At 44.1% G+C, this 25,513-nt stretch overlaps 1 protein-coding gene across 1 annotated transcript in view; it reads right to left on the reverse strand.

The window, feature by feature from the left end:
* The window catches only part of LOC127569843 (glial fibrillary acidic protein-like), a 58,609-nt gene extending 35,152 nt beyond the window's left edge, over nt 1–23,457 (reverse strand). The window contains 2 exon segments of the mRNA XM_052014820.1: nt 14,166–14,226; nt 22,791–23,457. Of these exon segments, the coding sequence (XP_051870780.1) occupies nt 14,166–14,226; nt 22,791–23,119 (390 nt within the window). The 5' untranslated portion in view covers nt 23,120–23,457.
* Nucleotides 23,458–25,513: the final 2,056 nt, after the last annotated feature.

The following is a 25,513-nucleotide window of genomic DNA, read 5'->3' on the forward strand; positions in this document are numbered from 1 at the left end:
AGGGAACCTTGGATGTCCAGAGAAGTAATGAACTTAGTCCAGAAGAAAAAGGACAAGTATGTAGAGCTTCAGAAGTTAGGATCAGACTGCGCACGTGAGGACTATAGAGAAGCTAGAAATTAACTCAAGAAAGGAATTAGGAAAGCCAGGAGGGGCCATGAAAAGTCCTTAGCTAGTAGGATCCAAGGGCATTCTATACCTACATCAGGACTAAGAGGAAAATAGGGAAAGGGTAGGACCACTTAAGGATGAAGAAGGGAATCTATGTTTGGATGCAGAGGATGTGGGTGAGGTTCTGAATGAGTATTTCTCTTCAGTATTTACCCAGGAACGGGAAATGCAGGACGCAGAAATTAGAACTGAGGTTGGAAACATGCTAGGGCATTTAGAGGTCAAGGAGGAGGTAGTGTTAGGTTTCCTGAACAGTATTAAGACCATAAGACAGAAGTTGGCCATTTGGCCCATCGAGTCTGCTCCACCATTCTATCATGAGCTGATCCATTCTCCCATTTAGCCCCACTTCCCTGCCTTCTCACCATAACCTTTGATGCCCTGGCTACTCAGATACCTATCAATCTCTGCCTTAAATACACTCAATGACTTTGCCTCCACAGCTACCCGTGGCAACAAATTCCACAGATTCACCACTTTCTGGCTAAAGAAATTTCTCCTCACCTCTGTTCTGAATGGGCACCCTTCAATCCTGAAGTCGTTCCCTCTTGTAGTGGATTCCCCTACCATGGGAAACAACTTTGCCACATCTTTTGAACAGGCCTTTTAACATTTGAAATGTTTCTATGAGGTCCCCCCTCATTCTTCTGAACTCCAAGGAGTACAGCCCAAGAATTGTCAAATGTTCCTGATATTTTAACCCTCTCATTCCTCAAATCATTCTAGTGAATCTTCTCTGAACCCCCTCCAACGTCAGCACATCCTTTCTTAAGGAAGGAACCCAAAACTGCACACAGTACTCCAAGTGAGGACTTACCAATGCCTTACAGAGCCTCAACATCACGTCCCTGCTCTTATATTCTATTCCTCTAGAAATGAATGCCAACATTGCATTTGCCTTCTTCACCACCGACTCAACCTGGAGGTTAACTTTTAGGGTATCCTGCACGAGGACTCCCAAGTCCTTTTGCATCTCTGAAATTTGAATTTTCTCCCTATTTAAATAATAGTCTGCCCATTTATTTCTTCTACCAAAGTGCATGACCTTACACTTTCCAACACTGTATTTCATTTGCTGCCACTTTGCCCATTCTCCTAGTCTACCCAAGTCTCTCTGCAGACTGTTTCTTCAACACTACCCGCCCCTCCACCTATCTTTGTATCATCAACTTACTTGGGCTGGAGGCCTGTGAGTAGTGGTGTTCCACAGGGATCTGTGCTGGGACCTCTGCTGTTTGTAATGTACATAAATGACCTGGATGAGTATGTTGATGGATGGGTTAGTAAGTTTTCATACGATACCAAGATTGGTGGAGTTGTGAATAGTGTAGAAGACTGGCAACAGATACAGAGTGATATAGATCTGTTGCAGATGTGGGCAGAGAAATGGCAGATGGAGTTTAACCCTGATAAATGTGAGGTGTTGCATCTTGGTAGGACTAATGTCAAGAGGCAGTACACTCTTAAGAACAGAGAGACCTTGGGGTGCAAGTCCATGACTCATTGAAAGTGGCTACACAGGTAGACAGGGTGGTTAAGAAGGCTTATGGAATGCTTACATTTATTAATTGGGGTACTGAGTATAGGAGTCAAGAAATTATAATGCATCTCTATAAAACTCTGGTTAGGCCACATTTAGAGTATTGCATGCAATTCTGGTCACCTCACTATAGGAAGGATGTTGAGGCTTTAGAGAGGGTGCTGAGGAGGTTTACTAGGATGCTGCCTGGATTAGAGGGCATGTGCTTTCAGGAAAGACTGGACAGACTTGGGCTCTTTTCTCTGGAGCGGCGGAGGCTGAGGGGTGATCTGTTGGAAGTGTATAAAATTATGAGGGGCATAGATATGGTAGACAAGCAATATCTTTTTCCCATTATTGAGCAATCCAATACCAGAGGGCATGCATTTAAGGTGAGAGGGGGTAGGTTCAGAAGAGACATGAGGGGTACATTTTTGTTTACTGAGAGTGGGGGATGCCTGGAATACGTTGCCTGATAGGGTGGTGGAGGCAAATTCATAGGGGGTTTTTAAGGGGGGCTTGGATGGGCACATGAATGAGATGAAAAGAGGGATATGGGCATCCTGTAGGTAGGAGGGAATAGCTATGTCAGCACAACATTGTGGGCCGAAGGGCCTGTTCTGTGCTATACTGTTCCATGTTCTAAGGTCAATTATGATCTTGATGAATCGTGCAGCAGAACGCAAAAACAGACTGATTTCTGGAGTAGACAAACATATGGCATGCAATTTAATACGGAGAAGTGCAATAATGCAACTTGGTAAGAAGAAGAGATAACATGATATAAAGGAAACAATCACAAAGGGGAGTGCTTGGACTGGGAAATGAGAAAACATGTTAGTTTTCAGCAGCAGAGCTGGGGAGGAATGGTAGAAAAAAGGGAATATCTTTGATTAGCTGAGATCAAATGACAATGTGGCAGATAAAAAAAGGCTGTGGAAGCTAGTTTTGGTCAACACCTTACCTAAGACTAGAAGATAAAGAGAAACATTTGAAGGTGAAGAAGGCAAAAGAGATAGATGGAAGTCTTGTCAAGAAGCAGAAGAGAACTTCTTTCAGGCTGGAGTTCTTAGAAGAGAAGTGGCAATAATTTTCAACAGTAAATGGAAATCAAAAAATTGCAGATGCTGGAAATCTGAAATAACACAGTGCTGGTCAGGCAAGTGTAGATAGAGCAACAATTTTCTGTATGCTAGAGGAATCATGGTGTATGGGGGGTAGGGCAGGAAAATGGTGCTGAGGTAGAAGTTGAGCCATGAACTTTATGAAGGGCTGGATGGCCCACTCCTGCTCTTATTTCTCATGTTCTACTTTTGACCTCTGAACTTGGTATTGGTTTATTATTGTCACTTGTACCGAGGTACAGTGAAAAACTTGTCTCACAAACCAATCATACAGGTCAATTCATCACACAGTGCAGTTACATTGAGTTAGTACAGAGTGCATTGATGTAGTACAGGTAAAAACAGTAACAGTACAGAGTAAAGTGTCACTGCTACAGAGAAAGTACAGTGCAATAAGGTGCAAGGTCACAACAAGGTAGATCGTGAGGTCATAGTCCATCTCATTGTATAAGGGAACTGTTCAATAGTCTTATCACAGTGGAAGCTGTCCTTAAGTCTGGTGGTACGTGCCCTCAGGCTCCTGTATCTTCTACCCGATGGAAGAGGAGAGAAGAGAGAATGTCCCGGGTGGGTGGGGTCTTTAATTATGCTGGCTGCTACACCAAGACAACGAGAGGTAAACACTCTAAGGAGGGGAGGCTGGTGTCCGTGATGCGCTGGGCTGTGTCCACAACTCTCTGCAGTTTCTTGCAGTCCTGGGCGGAGCAGTTGCTGTACCAAGCCATGATACATCCAGATAGGATGCTTTCTATGGTGCACAGAAAATGGAAAATGGAATGCTTTGGAAAATGGGTGAAGGCCTTAAAAACTGTACAGAGAGAATGGTTCTAGCATTTAGAGACAAGTCAAAGAGAAAAACTGGTATTGTTCTTTTTGGAACAGGGAAGACAGAGGAGATGCAATGAGTTATTTAAAATAATGAGATCTCATCAGGTTCAAATTGAGAACAAGTTACAGTAAAACAATGATCCACTATCCGACTACTTGGAAGTCCTGATGGTTCGGCATCTGGGTCACCAAGTGACGTTTGCTGCACTCCTTTTGGAATCACCAGGGCACCAATACCTGTGCTCCCTTCCTATTCACTGGGTCCCCAGTTCCTGCACTCCCTTTCAAATACCAGGACCACTGTTCCCACTCTCCCTTTCGCTCACTGGGTCCAAGATCCTATGCTTCCTTGAAACTCATCTCGTTCCATTTCTTGTGCTCTTTTGAAACTTACTAGGAGCTTTGTTTCCTATATTTCCTTTAAACTCACCAGGTTCAATAGAACATTTATCATTCTACCGCATAATACCTTAAAAGTGAAATAATAGTGTAGGCACAAGAGACTGCAGATGCTGGAATATGGAGCAACAAACAATCTGCTGGAGAAACTCAGTGGATCGAGCAGCATTTGTGGGAGGAAAGGAAATGTCAATGTTTCGGGTTGAAACCCTGTTGACCTGAAACATCAACAATTCCTTTCCTGACATAGATGCTGCTCAATCCAGAGTTCCTCCAGCAGATTGTTTGTTGAGTTAATAATCTGTTCAAGTATTAATATCATCTAATAGTCTACAAAATCCAGCAACACAAGCCCCAAGTGTGTTGGATTAATGGAGCTTTACAGTACATACAGATTTAAAACAATTATTGAAAGGACTAAAGATGACATGAGGAAAAACAATTTTGCGCAAAAATTAATTGGCATCTGCATTGCTGCGCCTGGCAGGTTGATTCAATTATGGCTTTTAAGTGGGAATTTTATCAGTAATTGGAATAAAAAAAATACACAGGGCTACATTGCACACATTGAAGTTCTAGGAAGGCGTAAATCGTACCTAAAGTATATCTGGTTTCCACAAGAAATTGAACATGTGAATTTAGAGGAGGAGAAGGTACTCATCCCCTTGAACCTGCTCCACCATTCAATAAGATCATGGCTGATCTGACTGAAATCTCAGTTCCACATTCTCATTCACTCCAGGTAACAAAGAACCATACAGCCCCTTTGGCCCACCATTTCCATGCTGACTATCAAGTACTCATCTATACTAATCCTGTTTACCAGCACCTGGTCCATAGCCTTCTATGCTTTGGCAATACAAGGGAACCATGACAATGCAAGGTAGTTTTTCATCCTATTGTTTATTAAGAAACTATCTAGCTGTGTCTTAAGCATGTTCAAAAACTGAATACACTGCCTTTTGAGGAAGAGAGTTCCAAACACTGACCAACCCCCAGAGAAAAAAAATTCACCCCATCCCCGACTTCAACAGGTAAACCATATTTTTAAACAGTAATCCCTAAGGAGAATTGTCCTTTCCACATCCACCCTGTCAAGTCCCCTCAGAATCTTGTGTTTCTCACTCACCTCTCACTGTTCTAATGTGCAGAGAATGTAAATCCACCCTACTCAACCTTTCCTCACAAAAATCAAGGAGTTCAAATGAGTAATGCTCTGTGGTCCAATTTCATGGCCATCATATCTTAACCAATTATTCACCCCACCCTATATTCTTGTTTAACAGAAATCAATTCATCTTAACTGAATTTTTACCTGTTTGGTTGAAGAAGTGTCACCAGGCATCATCCCTGAATTTTGAATTTTAATATTATTTGATTGCTCATTCTGCATTCCACCACGAGAGAATAATTTCTCACCACTTACCCTTTCATTTGTTATGGACTCAGTGAAAGTCCCTTTAAGATAGAGAGTGTGTGTGTATGTGTGTGTGGGGCGTGCTTACGTCAATAGAAGATAAAGGACGTAATGACGTTGTTGAAGAAGAAGAAGAAGAGAGAGAGAGAAGGGAGAGAGACACCAGCCTGCTTGTTTTCTCTATCGATGGATGAGAAACAATAACTGTGTTTGCCACTGAAATCCATGTATGGAAGTTGGAAGTAATCCGGTGGAGTTCACTTTGTTGTTGACCTGTAGAAGGAAACAGGTATTTGTGTGTGGACGACCACGGTTCGGATGCTTTTCGGGGTGAGGAAGTCACTACCGAGTAAACACTGAAGTGTCGTTTGGGTTCCATCGTGGAACATTTGGATTTCGTATGTACTCTCTCTATGTTTTTCTACATCTATATCTTATCTTCAGACAACGGTGGTTGTTGAAGAAGCCCTTGCTCATGTTTCACCTTATGGCTTGCGGAACTGAACTTTAAGAACCATTCAGGAACTGGGAGTTTTGGACTTTGTCACACACACACACGACAAGTTTAGTTTTGGGGTTAACGTTCGAGGTTTAACATTCTTGAATTCTAACATACTAACATTTTTACTTTTATTTTACGTATTATCATAAGTAGTGATTAATAAAATAGTTTTTAACACTGAATCATGCTCAGTGTGTTTCTTTTGTTGCTGGTTCATGACACATTACATTAAAGGGCTTTTATCACCCCTTATTTCCCTGTACATAGAAGAATACAAACTCCATCTTTTCAACACACCCTTAGAATTTGAGTCCAAATAGATTAGGGATCAATAAGTAAAGATTTACAAGCCATTGGAAATACGATGTAGTTAACAGAAATAAAAGCAAAACACTGCAATTTCTGGAGGAATAGAAAAGAGAAACAGACATTTTGTTAAATTATTTACAAGTTAGGGCTTGAGTTACAAGGAGAGACTGGATAGGCCTTGTAGAGGTATATAAGATCATGAAGGGCATAGATAAGGTGAATGGTCACAGTCTTTTTCTCAGGGTAGGGGAGTCTAAGATAAGACAAGATATCTTTAGTCACATGTACATCGAAACACACAGTGAAATGCATCTTTTGCATAGAATATTGGGGGCAGCCCACAAATGTCGCCATGCTTCTGGCGCCAACATAGCATACCCACAACTTCCTAACCCATATGTCTTTGGAATGTGGAGCACCCAGAGGAAACCCATGCAGACACAGGGAGAACGTACAAGCTCCTTACAGACAGTGGCCGAAATTGAACCAGGTTGCTGGCGCTGTAATAGCATTATGCTAACTGCTACACTACCGTCTAAAATAGAGGGCACAGATTTAAGGTAAGGGGGAAGAATTTAAAAGGAATCTGAAGGGCAAGTTTTTCCACATAGAGGGTGGTGGGTATGTAGAATGAGTTGCAAGAAGCTGTAGAGGTGGATACAATTACAATGTACAAGCTTCAAAACCTGGGTCTCTGTACTTCTCTCTGCAACTGGATCCTCGACTTCCTCATTGGGAGACCACTGTCAGTGCAGATCAGTAATAACATCTCCTCCTCGCTGACAATCAACACAGGCACACCTCAAGATGCGTGCTTAGCCCAATGCTCTACTCTCTCTACAGTCATGACTGTGTGGCAAGGCACAATTCAAACAATATCTATAAATTCGCCAATGACACCACTGTTGTTGGCAGAATCTCAGATGGCGATGAGGTGGTGTACAGGAGTGAGATAGATCTGCTGGTTGAGTGGTATCACAACAGCATCCTCACACTTCAACATCAGCATGACCAAGGAATTGATTGTGGACTTGAAGGGGAAGTCAGGAGAACACACACCAGTCTTCATTGAGGGGTCAGCGGTGGAAAGGGTGAGCATCTTCAAGTTAAACGATACAGGCCCTTCAGCCCACCATAGTTCCTGGGTGTCAACATCTCAGAGGAACTATCTTGGGCCCCACACATTGATGCAATCATGAAGGCAGCACGCCAGTGGCTCTACTTCATTAGGAGTTTGAGGAGATTAGGTATGTCAACAAAGACTCTTGCAAATTTCTACAGATGTATGATGGAGAGCATTCTGACTGGTTGCATCACTGCCTGGTACAGAGGCTCCAATGTGCAGGATTGAAAGAGGCTGTAGAGGGTTGTAGACTCAGCCAGCTCCATCATGGGCACAACCCTCCCCGCCGTTAAGGACATCTTCAAGAGGCAGTGACTGAAGAATGTGGCATCCATAAGGACCCTCACCATCTGGGACATGCCCTCTTCACGTTACTACCATTGGGGAAGAGGTACAGGAGCCTGAAGACCCACACTCAACATTTCAGGAACACCTTCTTCCCCTCCGCCATCAGATTTCCAAATGGTCCATGAACACTACCTCGTTATTCCTCTTTTGTACTATTTATTTATTTTTGTAACTTCTTATAGTAATTTATGTCTTGCACTGTACTGCTGCTGCAAAACAACAAATTTCATGACATATGTCAGTGATAATAAACCTGATTCTGATTCTGGGGGCCTTAAAAGACATTGGTACAGAGACAAGGATCGAAAAGGTTTAGAGGGATAAGGGCTAAACGCAGGCAAATGGGACTAGTTCAGGCAGGAGCACAAGTTGGGCTGAAGAGCTTGTTTCCATGCTGTATGACTCTGAGAACTATCATTTGATCTCACTTTTAATGCTCTATCTTATTAATACCAAAGCTACTTTGAAATATGTCCCTGGAGGACATAAAACTGTTTCTGAACAAAACTACTTGGAAGATCTATGCTGTTTAAATGAAACACAGCACTTTTTGGTGATAATCTGTCATGCACCAAGGAGTATTGGATGATCTCAATGTACATGATCTGATCTATAATGCCTTAATTGCTCAGTTCTGAAGTTGAGACACAGATTTTGTATCTTCTGGCCCCATATTTCTATATGCAAAGATTCTTGTTTATAGACCTTTTAAAATTATAACTACTTCTACCATAAGGTTACAGGCAAATCAGATCTAAAATAAAATCAACCACAAAATTGTTAAGCTGTTCAGATGCTTGACTTGGATTCTTGTAATTATCCTTAAGTATTTCATATTCTCCTTAGTTCCATCTGGAGTTACTTGTTTTTTTTCCATATTTAGAAAGCTAGAATTTTAGGAAACTGAAGCAGGTTAGGTTATTGTTACATTACTAAAGTATAATAGTATGGAGCAAACGTTCGCTCAACATATCTCATAAGGCACTGAAAATTCACTATCTTATCGCCTAAAACCAGATCTACTTAAATGGTTCATGCTGAGCAATTAATCTGCATTCTGCACTACTCTATGGGATGCAAGAAAGTTTACAATCTTCCTTAAAAATACAGCATTTTGTAGCGCTGCAGTCTTTAATTTTTTTACATTTAAATCAGCTTCTCACCCTCCTTTCTCAATGAAAACAGCACCAACATGCTTCAATAAAATACAACCACAATTTTTCCAAGTTTCATTTTTGCTCTCCTCTGTATCTTCTTCAATGTGCTAAGTCTTTTAACACAACAGCAGCTGATGTCCATGCCTACAAGCAGTACAACCTGGATAACATTGAAATATAGGCTGATGAGTAACAAGTAACATTTGTGTCAAGTACTAGGCAATGTCCATCTCCAAGAGCAGCGAATCTAACCACCTTCTTTTGACATTCTCATCCCTGAATCTTCTACTGTGAACATCTTGCATGGGTGAAGGTACAGGCAGGAGGTACCACTCGCCCAAAACTCAATGAAAAATTATTGTGGCTGCAGGGCACGTACAGTCAGAGACAGGGTTTTCTGCTGCAAATGACTCACCATCTAACATCTCAAAGCCGTCAACAAAGCACAAGACAGGGGTGTTGCTGAATACTCTGATTACCCAAGGCAAAGCAGTCCAATTGATTATCAACCATCTAGCACACTAAACATTCCTTCCCAATACTCTACGTGTGGCCTAACCAGAGCTTTAAGATTTAGCACAACTTCCCTACTTTTTTTTTTAATTTGGTCACTATACTCATGAAGCCCAAAATCCCACAAACTCTCAGTGTGATCCAACCACAAAATGCATTCAATTTCTGGCAAAGGCTCCCTCAATAGCAACCTCCAAATCAATAACCTCTGTTACCAAAAAGGGAAAAGATACAAGTATTTTAGAACGCCGCCACCTCCAGTTTCTGACATATACCATCACTTCAAAATATATTACCGTTCCTTCACTGTTGTGGGTCAAAATCCAGGATTTCCCTCCCTAATGGCACTAGTTTCACCACAAAGTCTGCAGAGGCTCAGGAAGGGGGCTTGCCAAACTTTCTTAAATGAGATTAAGGTTGGGTATAAGACACATAACTGCATTCTATTATTGCTTTTCCCTTGTACTACCTCGAAGTACTGATGTGATGAAAAGATCTGTATGGATGGCATACAAAACAAAGTTTCTTCAGTGTACCTCGGTACATGTGAGAATAATAAACCAATTTGAACAATTTACCAACTTAACTTGACATTTGCCACCCCATCCAGTGAAAGAATGATTTTCAACAGAAAATTCCTTTTGGGTTCTCAAATCCACCCAACAATACAGGCACAGTAGGGTAGCGGTTAGCGTAACACATCACAGCGCCAGCGACCTGGGTTCAATTTGACCACTGTCTATAAGGAGTTTGTACGTTCTCCTCGTGACTGCGTGGGTTTCCTCTGAGTGCTCCAGTTTCCTCCCACATTCCAAAGACATACGGTGAGGAAGTTGTGGGCCTGCTATGTTGTTGGCGCCGGAAGCATGGCGACACTTGCAGGCTGCCCCCAGAACATTCTACGCATTTCACTGGGTGTTTTGATGTACAAGTGACCAATAAAGAAATCTTATCTCATCATAGCTTTAATTAAGCCCTACTTAAGCATATCATAACCATCATATGTAGTTATATAGTCCATTGTAGCTCTCTCTAGAGCAATCCAGTCAATCCCACTCACCTAAGCTATTCCCATATCCCTGCAAATTTATTTCCCTCAACAGCTCGTTCAATTTCCTATTAAAATTATTGGTCATCTCTATCCTTGCAGGCAGTAAGCTCCAGACCATAATCATTTTTTTCTTCCTCATACACCAATCCTTTATCTATCATCCAAAATCTTAACCTGGTGTCTCCGAGTCTTTTACAATCTAAGTGGAACAAGTTTACCTTGTCCACCTTATATTGGTACCAATGACATAGGTAGGGAAAGGAATGAGGTCCTGAAGAGACTATAGAAAATTAGGAAGGAAGTTGAGAAGCAGGACCTCAAAGGTAGTAATTTCCGGATTACTGCCTGTGCTAAGCGACAGTGGGTATAGGAACAGAATGAGGAGGAGGTTAAATGCATGGCTGAGAGATTGGAGTAAGGAGCAGGGATTCAGTTTTCTGGATCATTGGGGCCTCTTTTGGGGCAGGTATGACTTGCTCAAAGAGGACGGGTTGCACTTGAATCCCAGGGGGACCAACATACTGGCAGGGAGGTTTGCTTAGCCTGCTGGGGAGAGTTTAAACTAGAATTGTTGGGGGGGGGTGGGATCTCTATTGGAGACACAGGGGAGGAGGTGTTTGGCTCTCGAGTGGAGGAGGCTAGTAGTGGGTGCCGTGGGCAAGTGAGAGAAGGGATGTGTTCGGACAGGCTTGAGATGTGTCTATTTTAACGCAAGGAGTGTTGTGAACAAAGTGGATGAGCTTAGAGCTTGGATCGATACTTGGAGCTATGATGTGGTGGCCATTATGGAGACTTGGATGGCTCCAGAGCTGGAATGGTTGATTCAAGTGCCGGGTTTTAGATGTTTCAGGAAGAACAGGGAGGGAGGCAAGAGAGGTGGGGGAGTGGCACTGTTGATCAGAGATAGTGTCACTGCTGCGGAAAAGGTGGACGTTGTGGAGGGAATGTTTATGGAGTCTCTGTGGGTGGAGGTTAGGAACAGGAAGGGGTCGATAACTGTGCTGGGTGTTTTTTTTATATATAGGCCACCCAATAGTGACAGGGTTATTGAGGAGCAGATAGGGAAGCAGATCCTGGAAAGGTGTGAGAACAACAGAATTGTGGTGATGGGGGATTTTAATTTCCCAAACATCGACTGGCATCTCCAGACAGTGAGGGGATTAGATAGGGTGGAGTTTGTTAGGTGTGTTCAGGAAGGGTTCTTAACACAGTATGTAGATAGACCTACAAGAGGAGAGGCTGTGCTTGATTTGATATTGGGAACTGAACCTGGTCAGGTGTCAGATCTCTCAGTGGGTGAACATTTTGGTGATAGTGATCTTAATTCCATCTCCTTTACGTTAGCACTGGAGAGGGATAGGAACAGACAGGCTAGGAAGGTGTTCACTTGGAGTAAAGGGAATTATGAGGCTCTCAGGCAGGAAATTGGAAGATTAAATTGGGAACAGATGTTCTCTGGGAAAAGTACAGAAGATATGTGGCAAATATTCAGGGGATATTTGTGTGGAGCTCTGAACAGACATGTTCTGATGAGACAGGGGAGTCATGATAGGATACAGGAACCGTGGTGTACAAAGGCTATAATAAATCTAGTCAAAAGGAAAAGAAGAGCATACAAAAGGTACAGAGAGCTAGGTAATGTGAGAGATCTGGAGGAGTTCAAGGCTAAAAGGAAGGAACTTAAGAAAGAGATTAGGAGAGCCAGAAGGGGACATGAGAAGGCCTTGGTGGGCAGGATCAAGGAAAACCCCAAGGTATTCTACAGATATGTGAAGAGTAAGAGGATAAGACGTGAAAGGATAGGGCCTATCAAATGCAGCAATGGGAAAGTGTGTATGGATCCAGAAGAAATAGCGGAGGTACTTAATGAATACTTTACGTCAGTATTCACCACGGAAAAAGATCTGGGTGATTGTAGTGGGGACTTGCAGTGGCCTGAGAAGCTTGAGCATGTAGATATTAGAAAAGAGGTGGCGCTGAAACTTTTGGAAAGCATCAAGTTAGATAAGTCGCTGGGATCGGATGAAATGTACCCCAGGTTGCTGTGGGAGGCGAGGGAGGAGATTGCGGAACCTCTGACGATGGTCTTTGTGTCATCCATGGAGACGGGAGATGTTTCTGGAAGATTGGAGGGTTGCAGATGTTGTTCCCTTATTCAAGAAGGGGAGTAGGGATAGCCCAGGAAATCATAGACCGGTGAGTCTTACCTCAGTGGTTGGTAAGCTGATGGAGAAGATCCTGAGAGGCAGGATTTATCAACATTTGGAGAGGTATAATATGATTAGGAATAGTCAGCATGGCTTTGTCAAGGGCAGGTCCTGCCTTACGAGCCTGACTGAATTTCTTGAGGATGTGAATAAGCACATCGATGAAGGGAGAGCAGTGGACGTTGTGTATATGGATTTCAGCAAGGCGTTTCATAAGGTACCCCATGCGAGGCTTATTGAGAAAGTAAGGAGGCATGGGATCCAAGGGGACATTGCAGTGTGGATCCAGAACTGGCTGGCCCACAGAAGGAAAAGAGTGGTTGTTGAAGGGTCGTATTCTGAGTGGAGGTCAGTGACCAGTGGTGTACCTCAGGGATCTGTACTGGGACCCTTACTATTTGTGATTTTTATAAATGATCTGGATGAGGAAGTAGAGGGGTGGGTTAGTAAGTTTGCAGATGACACAAAGGTTGGGGGTGTTGTGAATAGTTTGGAGGGTTGTCAGAGGTTACAGAAGGATATAGATAGGATGCAGAGTTTGACTGAGAAGTGGCAGATGCAGTTCAACCCAGATAAGTGTGAAGTGGTTCATTTTGGTAGGTCAAATATGATGGCAGAATATAGTCTTAATGGTAGGACTCTTGGCAGTGTGGAGGATCAGAGGGATCTTGGGGTCCGAGTCCATAGGACACTCAAAGCGGCTGCACAGGTTGACTCTGTGGTTAAGGTGGCATATGGTGTATTGTCCTTCATCAATCGTGGAATTGAATTTAGGAGCCGGGAGGTATTGTTACAGCTATATAGGACCCTGGTCAGACCCCACTTGGAGTACGGTACTCAGTTCTGGTCGCCTCACTACAGGAAGGATGTGGAAGCCATAGAGAGGGTGCAGAGGAGATTTACAAGGATGCTGCCTGGATTGGGGAGCATGCCTTATGAAAGCAGGTTGAGGGAACTCGGCCTTTTCTCCTTGGAGCGAAGGAGGATGAGGGGGTCCTGATAGAGGTGTATAAGATGATGAGAGGCACTGATCATGTGGATAGTCAGAGTCTTTTTCCCAGGGCTGAAATGGTTGCCACAAGAGGACACAGGTTTAAGGTGCTGGGGAGTAGGTATAGAGGAGATGTCAGGGGTAAGATTTTTTACTCAGAGAGTGGTGAGTGCGTGGAATGGGCTGCTGGCAACGGTGGTGGAGGCGGATATGATAGGGTCTTTTAAGAGACTGTTGGATAGGTACATGGAGATGAGAAAAATAGAGGGCTATGGGTAAGCCTAGTAATTTCTCGGGTAGGGACATGTTTGGCACAGCTTTGTGGGCCGAAGGGCCTGAATTGTGCTGTAGGTTTTCTATGTTTCTAATATAAAATACATCAAGAGTAGGGGAAAATCTGTCTCATTAGTTGGACAGCAGATGGCTTGTGGATGATAAAAAAAATTGAATACTCATTCCCTATATAAAGTATTGAACAAACAATAAGTATTAAGGAGTTCACTTGCCTTTCTTAAATCTTCATAATCTTTTTCAGCCTCCTTTCTTAATTGAATCTCTTTTTCTAATCTGCAATAAGAATAAAATTACAAAAGCAAAATACTGAAAATGCTGGAAATCTGAAAGAAAAACAAATTTTTGAAAATATTCATCAGGCCAGTCAACATTTGTGGAGAAAAACAGTTAGTTTTTCAGGTCAATGACTTTACATCATAATATCACCAAACTGAAACATCAACTGTTTCTCTTTTCACTGATGCTGCTTGACCTGCAAAGCATTTCCTGAATTTGTTTTATTATTGTACTTGTTTATGTGTTATGTAAATTATGCATTTCAGGTTTTAATTTTGATATATTATATAAAATTACAGCACTAAAACAATATACAATATCTAGCACCCAAGCAAAAAATGCAGATATGATTTCAGTCCATGTAATTAATCAAGTAACACTATTTGTTTACCATCTTGCCACATACAGTATTAAATAAGACCAGATGAGTTTTTACTATAGTACTTCCTAAAGAATCTCCAGGCAAAATAACTAGTCAACCATTCATATACTGTCATGACGTCACGAGGACGTTCCTCTGGTCTAGGACTATATTTGCCGAAGTGAAGATGTTAGTTGTGAATGGTAATGTGAGAGCCTGGCAGATATCTTGAAATGCTAATGTTTCAGGCATATCAACCCATGTCTAATATTATTCAAAACCAAATAAGGTAGCATTGCAGATTTGATTTGATCAATTAATTGTGGGGTTGCTTAGCTCTATCTCCAGCATGCTGTTTCAACTGTTTAGTATGCATATGGTTCTGCACTATAACTTCACCAAGGCTGGGCCTCATTTTCTGTACATGTGCTGCTGCTTCTGGAATGTGCTTCTATAATCATCACTGAACCAAGTATGATCCCCTTGCTTAATGATCATGGTGGAGTAAGGGCCATGATAAATGACTAAGTATCTCATATGTATCCAATATTGAAATATTTGATCTGTTCTGAATTTGACCCATTTACTGTACATAATATACAGAAGGTATCCCTGGTATGATGGTGAAACAATGTCTCTCCAAGTACAGCACTCCTACCACTATAGCGATGAAAAATGCATTAATAATAGGTAGTGATCAGGTTCAGTAGGCCTTTCTCTCATGTTGATTCTCTCACCAGTTGTTTCAAGTGCAGTGTGACACTGTGGATGTGGACTCAGCCAACTCGGTCAGTGATGGTGCTACAGAGCAACTTGTGATGATGGAAAATGAAATCACCCATCCAGAGTACATTCCTTACAGAGTCATAGAGCACTACAGCACAGAAACAGGCCCTTCAGCCCATCTAGTCCATGCCAGCCTGGTTTTTTGCCTCGTCCCATCTACCTGCACCCAGACCACAGCCCCCACACCTCTCTCATTCACATATCTATCCAAACCTCTCTTAAATGTTACAATTGAACCCGCATCCACCACTTCCGCTGGCAGCTCATTCCACACTCGCACCACTTTGAGTGAAGTAGTTCCCCTCAGATTCCCCTTAAATATTTCACCTTTCACCCTAAACCTATGATCTCTAGTTCTAGCCTCACCCAACCTGAGGGGAAAAAGCCTGCAAGCATTCACCCTATCTATACTCCTAATAATTTTGTATACTTCTGTAAGATCTCCCCTCATTCTCCTGCACTCCAGAGAATAAAGTCCTAACCTCTTCAACCTATCCCTGTAACTCAGGTCCTCAAGTCCGGGCAACATCTGTGTAAATTTTCTCTGCACTCTTTCAAGCTTATTGATATCTTTCCTGTAGGTAGGTGACCAGAACTGCACACAATACTCTGAATTTGGCCTCATCAACATCTTGTACAACTTCAACATAACATCCCAACTTCTGTACTCAATGCTCTGATTTATGAAGGCCAATGTGCCAAAAGCTCTCTTTACGACCCTATCTACCTGTGATGCCACTTTCAAGGAATTATGGATCTGTATTCCCAGGTCCCTTTATCTATCGCACACCTCAGTGCCCTACCATTGTCTTACCCTGGTTTGTCCTCCTAAGGTTCATCACCTCACACTTGGTGTGATTGCATTAGTGTAGCGGTTAGCATAACACTATTACAGCACCAGCGACCCAGGTTCAATTTCAGCCGCTGTCTGTAAGGAGTTGGTACGTTCTCCCCGTGTGTCTGCGTGAGTTTCCTCCAGGTGCTCCGGTTTCCTCCCACATTCCAAAGACGCATGGGTTAGGAAGTTGTGGGCATGATATGTTGGCGCCAGAAGCGTGATGACACTTGCGGGCTGCCCCCAGAACACTCTACGCAAAAGATGCATTTCACCGTGTTTCAATGTACATGTGAGTAATAAAGATATCTTATCTAAATACTATCTGCCATTTTTCAGCCCATTTTTCCAGCTGGTCCAGATCATTTTGCAAGCTTTGACAGCCTTCTTTGCTGTCCACTACACCCCCAATCCTGGTGTCATCTGCAAATTTGCTGATCCAGTTTATCACATTATCATCTAAATCATTAATATAGATGATAAACAACAACGGACCCAGCATCAATCCCTGCGGCACACCACTAGTCACAGGCCTCCAATCAGAGAGACAACCATCTACTAACACTCTTTAGCTTCTGCCGCTAAGCCACCATTGAATCCAATTGACTACTTCATCTTGAACGCTAAGCAACTTAACCTTCTGGAGCAGACTCCCATGCGGGACTTTGTCAAAGGACTCGCTAAAGTCCATGTAGACGATGTCCACCGCCTTCCCTTCATCAACCTTCCTGGTAACCTCCCCAAAAAACTCTATTAGATTGGTTAGACATGACCTGCTACGCACAAAGCCATGTTGACTATCCCTAATCAGGCCCTGTCTATCCAAATACTTATATATCCTGTCCCTCAGAATACCTTCCAATAATTTACCCACGACTGACATCAGGTTCACTTGCCTATGATTTCCCATCATATTCTTAGAGCCTTTCTTAAACAACGGAACAACATTAGCTGTCCTCCAGCACCTCACCCGAGGCCAAGGACGTTCTAAATATCTCTGCCAAGGCCCCTGCCATTTCTGCACTAGCCTCCCACAAGGTCCAAGGGGACACCTTGTCAGGGCCTCCAGATTTATCCACCCTAATTTGACACCCAAGACAGCAAGCACCTCCTCTTCCGTAATCCGGATACAGTCCATGACCTCACCACTCTTTTGCCTCAGTTCTATAGACTCTGTGTCTGTCTCCCAAGTAAACACAGATGCAAAAAATCCATTTAAAATCTCCCCCATCTCTTTCAGCTCCACGCAAAGATGACCACGCTGATCTTCAAGGAGGACCAATTTTGTCCCTTGCTATCCTTTTGCTCTTAATATAACCCTTTGGATTCGCTTTCACCTTGTCTGCCAGAGCAACCTCATGTCCTCTTTTAGCCCTCCTGATTGCTCTCTTAAGTGTTCTCTCGCATTTCTTCTAGTCAAGTGCCTCATTTGATCCTAATTGCCTATACCTGATATGCACCTCCTTTTTCTTTACCAGGGCCTCAATATCCCTCAATAACCAAGGTTCCCTAAATTACCAGGCTTACCCATAGTCCTCTATTTTTCTCAGCTCCGTATACCTATCCAAAAGTCTCTTAAAAGACCCTATCGTATCTGTCTCCACCACCGTTGCCAGCAGCCCATTCCACGCACTCACCACTCTCTGAGTAAAAAAAAAAGCTTACCCCTGACATCTCCTCTGTACCTACTTCCTAGCACTTTAAACCTGTGTCCTCTTGTGGCAACCATTTCAGCCCTGGAAAAAAGCCTCTGACTATCCACACGATCAATGCCTCTCATCATCTTATACACCTCCATAGAACAATACAGCACAATACAGGCCCTTCGGCCCACCACGTTGTACCGACCAAACCACACCTAAGACTATCAAACTCCTTCCTCCCACATATCCCTCTATCTTAAATTCCTCCATATGCTTATCTAACAATCTCTCGAACTTGACCAATGTATCAGCCTCCACCGCCACCCCAGGCAGCGCATTCCATGCACCAACCACTCTCTGGGTGAAAAACCTGCCTCTGACATCTCCCTTGAACTTCCCACCCATTACAAAACTCTGTGATCTAACCAGAGTTTTGTAAAGCTGCATCATTACTTCGCGGCTCTTAAACTCGATCCCACGACTTATGAAAGCTAACATCCCATAAGCTTTCTTAACTACCCTATCCACCTGAGAGGCAACTTTCAGTGATCTGTGAATATGAACCCCCAGATCCCTCTGTTCCTCCACACTGCCCAGAATCCTGCTATTTACCTTGTACTCTGCCTTGGGGTTTGTCCTTCCAAAGTGTACCACCTCACACTTCTCCAGATTGAACTCCATCTGCCACTTGTCAGCCCAGCTCTGCATCCTATCAATATCCCTCTGTAAGCTTCGACCCACAACACCACCGAACTTTGTGTCATCTGCAAACTTGCTAACCCACCCTTCCACCCCCTCATCTAAGTCATTAATAAATATCACAAAAAGTAGAAGTCCCAGTACTGATCCCTGTGGGACACCACTAGTCACAGCCCTCCAATCCGAATTCACTCCCTCCATCACAACCCTCTGCTTTCTACAGGCAAATCAATTCTGAATCCACACAGCCAAGCCTCCCTGGATCCCTTGGCCTCTGACCTTCTGAAGAAGCCTACCATGCGGAACCTTGTCAAACACCTTACTAAAATCCATTTGACAGGCGTTTGACAAGGTTCCGCATGGTACCTTTTTCCTTTTGTACTACCTCAATGTACTTGTGTTTGGAATGACCTGGATGGAATGCAAAACAAAGCTTATCAATGTATCTCAGTACATGTGACAATAAACCAATTACCAATTCATCTCCAGATCTGTCTGATGGTATGCTTTTGTTTTCTTAAGCAAACTTTCAGAACACAAGCAAAAGTTCATGACACATTTGCATCAGTAATGATTCAGCATTATTATACCTGTTCCAACAACTCTGATGCAATTTTATTAGTGTGGCATCCAAACAGCATTGCTGAGTCAATGTTGTCTCAACTTATAGCTTTTAAATATCGTTAAATTATTGTTACTTATGTTAATTTATTTGGGAAATGGAATATGTATTTACAAATGAGATGCTGAAAGAGCAGAGGAGTGAAGGGCTGGGAAAAGGAGGACAAGAACGTAAAGGTAGGAATAGGCAATTCAGCCTCCGGACCCTGCTCTGCCATTCAGTAAAATAATGGACAATCTGCCTTACTGCCATTTTCCTGCACTAACTGCACTTTCATTGATTCCCTCTATATCCAAAAGTAGAAATAAAGAAAATGGGAGCAGGAGTGAGCTATTACATCAGCTCTGGCATTCAATATGATCATGCCTGATTCTCTATTGTAGTATCAGATTTATACTCTCTTGCCATGCCACAGGTGCCTCCTCCTTCTACATATTATGTGACTTGGCTTCAGCAGCTTTCTGTGGTAGAGAGTTCCACAGGTTTTCCAGCCTCTGAATGAAGAAATTTCTCATCTCAATTCTATTCACATTCTATCTGAATATCTATTCACTTTGACTAACTATATTCCCCTGAAACCCCTCTGCTTATATGTAGGATGAATGATTCTACAGTTAAAATTTTGCTAATTCAGCTGGCTTGCGACTTTGGTGGTGCTGGACTGGCAGATTTTCAAAACTATTGGGTGTTATTGTTAATACCCCAACATACTATGGATTCACTTTTTTAATAAGATGTTACATGGTTGGATAATCAGTAATCCTGGGAACCTGGTGGGTTAAAGTTTGCAGTGAATGAGGCCCTAGTGAGATTTAAGGGAACACAGGAAACAAGATCTCAGTGACCCAGACACAGAACTACCACAATTTCTGAAAAATTTGATAGCAGATTGTCAGAGTTTTGCCATATTCAGTTCCAATTGGTAATTTTTCTGAGATTGAACATTTTTAAACAGGTAATTTTATTTCTGTTCTAAATGGCTACAGATCAAATCTCATGTAGTCAAGGGCATGGCAGACTGTGCCTCACTTATGAATGTTTTCTTGACTTGGCTGCTGTCCAATATTATTTCTGCAAGTTGCATGATTTTTTTATCATAGAATCAAAATCGTAGAACAGTACAGCACAATACAGGCCCTTCGGCCCACAATGTTGTGCTGACCTTTAAACCTCACCTAAGACTATCTAACCCCTTCCTACCACATATCCCTCTATTTTAAATTCCTCCATATGCTTATCTAGCAATCTCTTGAATGTGACCAATGTGCCTGCCTTCACCACTGCCCCAGGCAGCGCATTCCATGCCCCAACCACTCTCTGGGTAAAAAAACCTCCCTCCGATATCTCCCTTGAACTTCCCACCCATTACTTTAAAGCCATGCCCTCTTGTATTGAGCATTGATGCCCTGGGAAAGAGGCGCTGGCTGTCTACTATATCTATTCCTCTTAATATTTTGTATACCTCTATCATGTCTCCTCTCATCCTCCCTTCTTTCCAAAGAGTAAAGCCCTAGCTCCCTTAGTCTCTCCTCATAATGCTTTCTAAACCAACCAGGCAGCATCCTAGTAAATCTGCTCTGCACCCTTTCCAACGCTTCCACATCCTTCCTATAATTAATGTATCTCTGTGACATAGTGAACCTATTGCAACGTCTTGAGCTCTTCCTCCAGAGATTCCAATCCACTCTAGGCTAACCTACGTTTTCTTTGCCATACAGTGTTCCTCCTTGCAGTTCTCTTGAACCAGGCAGGAGCATTCCCTTTTGTAAAAGAAATAGCTGCAGAAAGTCGTTTCATCTCTGTTTTGAGGGCAACTTGTTCATATTGACTCCTCTTTGAAATATAGCTTATAAGAAAGTGACAGTCTTCCCCTAATGTTGCAAGGCAAAGGAATGGATGATTGAACTAAAAATCTGGAGAAAATAGACGAGCAGAAAGCTGATGAAGGGAAGGGTGATATCAATAATTGAAAATTAAAATACAGTGTATCTGAAATGAAAAACAAAGTTCTGTATTGGAAATATGCAATGGGGTAGAAAGCATTTATGGAGAGGAAGACAAAGAGTGTGAAACAATGTCACATTAATGGTGCAGATTTCCCACTCCACTACCCTGAAGTCACTGGTCTGCTGCACTCTGAACCACTCTTTTACTCCCAACATGATCTGGGGTAAGTCTTCCACTGGAAGGCCTGGCTCCTAACTCATTGACATGGCCCAAGCAGCACAGGACCTCATCCACTGCTAGTGTTTGCCTGCACTCATTGATGTCCTTATCTGTTGGAGTTCTTTTTAGTATTGAACATCCACCCCACCCTGTAATTTGATCTCCCTACTATCCACTTTGCCAAGACCTTTCATCATTTGATACCATTATCAAATCTCCCCTCATCCTTCTCTAAAGAAAATAATCACAGTCTCCCTAATCTATCATGTAACGGTAGTGTCCATCCCAGAAACCATTCTGGTAAATCTGGACCCTCTAATGCCCTTGAATCTGACGATGAGGTGATCAGAATCGAGGACAATACTTCCGTTGAGGTTGGACAAAGCATTTTGGACCAGTATTTCATAAAAAATTTGGCATGGCTTCCCTGCTTTTAGACTCTGTGGATAAGGCCCAGAATTGTGTATGCCTTATTAACTGCATCTTCAACCTGCTCTACCAACTGTGAACAGTATCCTTAATTCTATATTGCCTCTCCTCATTGTTCCTACCAAACTGCATCATCTTGCAATTCTCCACGTTTGCCGATTCCACCAACCTCTATATTCCACTATAACTTATCGATGGCCTTTTCACTGTTCACAATCCTGATAAGTTTTATGCCATCTGCAAAAATAGAAATTGTGTCTTGTACCAAAAATCTAGGTCATTAACATAGATTAAAAAAATGCAAGGGATCCAAAATTAATACATGGGAAATTCAGTTCCAATTGGTAATTTTTTTAAGATTGAACATTTTACTTATAAGTGCCTCACTTATGAATGTTGTCTTGATTTGACTGCTGTCCAATATTAATCCTGCAAGTTACATAATTTTTTTAAATCATGGAATCAAAATTATAGAACCATAGAAATCATAGCCCTTTGGCCCACCATGTTGTGCCAACCTTCAAACCACACCTAAGATTATCTCAACCCTTCCTCCCACATATCTCTCTAAAATTCCTCCATGTGCTTATCTAACAATCTCTTGAACTTGACCAACGTATCAGCCTCCACCACCACCCCAGGCAGCACATTCCATGGACAACCACACTCTGGGTAAAAAACCTCCCTCTGACATCTCCCTTGAACTTCCCACCCATTACCTTAAAGCCATGCCCTCTTGTATTGAGCACTGGTGCCCTGGGAAAGAGGCGCTGGCTGTCCACTCTATCTATTCCTCTTAATATTTTGTGCACCTCTATCACGTCTCCCCTCATCCTCCCTCTCGCCAATGTGTAAAGCCCTAGCTCCCTTAGTCTCTCCTCATAATGCATACTCTCTAAACCAGGCAGCATCCTGGTAAATCTCCTCTGCACCCTTTCCAACGCCTCCACATCCTTCCTATAATGAGGCGAGGGTTTTCTGAGGGTGGGGGTCGGCGCGGTGCCCATCTCACCCCCTCACCTCTTCTTGTACTTCTCCTTGTCCGCCTTGAGGCAGTTGAGCTCCTTCTGCTGCTCCTCCAGCCGGCACTTGAGGTCGTTCCTCGCCTTCTGGAAGATGGCCTCGGAGCGGCAGGACTCGTCCTTCTCGGCGTTCTTGAGCTCGGCCAGCAGCTCCTTGTTGCGGCGCATGAGGCTGAGGATGGTGTTGTTGATGTACTTGGCGAAGCGGTCGTTGAGGTCCTTGAAGCGCTCCTTGCCCTCCTCCAGGCCATCGTGCAGCTCCTTCTCCACCTGCTCGCCGCTCTTGTCGGGGTAAGTGGCGACGGGCCGCTGGCAGGACGGGTGCATGGCTGGGCGGGTGCCGCACAGCCGGCGTCGCCCTCGCCTCGGGGGGTGGAGGGGGGGATCTGTTCCTACTCCGGGTCGCTGTCAGGGGCGAGGGAGGGAGCGGGGCCACGGTTCAATCCCTCGCCAGTTTGTTGGCGCCTCCCGGCGCTGGCCGACACGGGAGGAGGAGGGGGGGGGTAAAGCCTCTCACTCACACAGACCACACCCGCGCTCCTCACGCCGACCGTTCCGACGCCGTCTGTTTACTTTCGTCGGTGCGGAGCCGTTAAACGCCGCCGCCTCCGGCTGAAGGCCGCGCGCCCAACCGCCGGGCGCACGCGCCTCAGCGCTCCCGCCACCCCGAGCCGCCGCCCCTCCTGCGCATGCGCCTCACCACTCCCGCCGAGCCGCCGCCCCTCCTGCGCATGCGCCGACCGCCACCCCGCCAAGCCGCCTCCCCTCCTGCGCATGCGCCTCACCACTCCCGCCAAGCCGCCTCCCTCCTGCGCATGCGCCCACTGCCACCCCGCCAAGCCGCCTCCCCTCCTGCGCATGCGCCTCACCACCCCCCGCCACCCCGAGCCGCCGCCCCTCCTGCGCATGCGCCTCACCACCCCTCCGCCACCCCGAGCCGCCGCCCCTCCTGCGCATGCGCCCACCGCCTTGCGCTTTGGCGCCTAATTCCCCCCCCCCCCCCCCCCTCTCTCGGAGTCCGACGCCGACGTTGTTTTATCCTTCAAAATAAACGAGTCGTCGTATCTTGTGCGTGATGGGCGGGAGAACTCTTGCTGTGGTTAATGCAGTAGCGCTGGGTCAGTTTTTTTAAAAAAAAATTATTTTCGATAATTCGAGTCCATCGCCAGGGCGCCTCATGCGGGGTGAAAGGCCTGGCCCGTCGAAATGACCGCAATTCCCTTCGTAAAGCTCTGTAATGTTATATTGTGCAGTGCCTGTTGTAAATCATTGCTATACCTTTGTGTCCCATTGGCACCCTCCCGTCGGTGGTGGCGGCTGGAGGAGTCGGCCAGCGTACCTCAGTACATCACCACAGGATTGGAGCTGTAATCAGCATCTGCATTCGAATGATCACACCGAGTCCCATGCCGGTGACTGCAAGAAATTGGAATAGAACATAGAAAACCTACAGCACGATTCAGGCCCTTCGGCCCAAAAAGTTGTGCCGAACATGTCCCTACCCTAGAAATTACTAGGCTTACCCACAGCCCTCTATTTTACTCAGCTCCATGTACCTATCCAACAGTCTCGTAAAAGACCCCATTGTATCCGCCTCCACCACCGTTGCCGGCAGCCCATTCCACACACTCACCACACTGAGTAAAAAACTTACCCCTGACATCTCCTCTGTACCTACTCCCCAGCACCTTAAACCTGTGTCCTCTTGTGGCCACCATTTCAGCCCTGGGAAAAAGCCTCTGACTATCCACATGATCAATGCCTCTCATCATCTTATACACCTCTATCAGGTCCCCCCTCATCCTCTGTCGCTCCAAGGAGAAAAGGCCGAGTTCCCTCAACCTGCTTTCATAAGGCCTGCTCCATATTCCAGGCAACATCCTTGTAAATCTCCTCTGCACCCTCTCTATGGCTTCCACATCCTTCCTGTAGTGAGGCGACCAGAACTGAGCACCGTACTCCAAGTGGGGTCTGACCAGGGTCCGATATAGCTGCAACATTACCTCTCAGCTCCTAAATTCAATTCAGTAAGAGTAAATCATTCGGCCTCTCGAGTCTGTAACACCATTCAAGAAAATTATGGCTGATCTTTGTCTACTTTCCCACCTTATCCCCATATCCACCTTATCCCCATAACTCGTGATTCTTCTCCTGATTAAAAACCTGTCCGCCTCAGCTTTTAATATATTCACCAATTCAGCCTCCATGACTTTCTGAGGCAAGGAATTTCAAAACCTCACAACTGGCTGAGAGAAGAAACCCTTCCTCAACTCAGTCTTAAAATGGTAATCTCTATTCTGAGTCCGTACCCTCTCGTCTTAGGCTCTCCCACGTGGGAAACATCTTCCCAGCATTGACCTTGTCAAGACATAAAAGAATTTTATATATTTCAATACGATCACCTCTCATTCTTAAAAACTACAATGAGTACAGATCATACCTGTATAACCTTAACTCATAAGGCAATCCCTCCATACCCGGGGTCTTCCTGGAAAACCTCTGAACCACTCCCATTGATAACATACCTTTCTTTAAATAAGCAGGATGAATCCCAATCCTGTTAAATAGTGCCCTCTCATTCTTCTCACAGTCATATATGGAAATTATTCAAGTATGGAAGGTCAATGGCACTGCCATCAAGCAGTACTTATTCACAAATCATCTCTTGCTTACCAGTCCCCAGTTTGGGTTTTACCAGAACCACTTGGCTCCAGACTTTTG

This window comes from Pristis pectinata, chromosome 1 (assembly GCF_009764475.1).
Source record: "Pristis pectinata isolate sPriPec2 chromosome 1, sPriPec2.1.pri, whole genome shotgun sequence".
NCBI lineage: Eukaryota > Metazoa > Chordata > Chondrichthyes > Rhinopristiformes > Pristidae > Pristis > Pristis pectinata.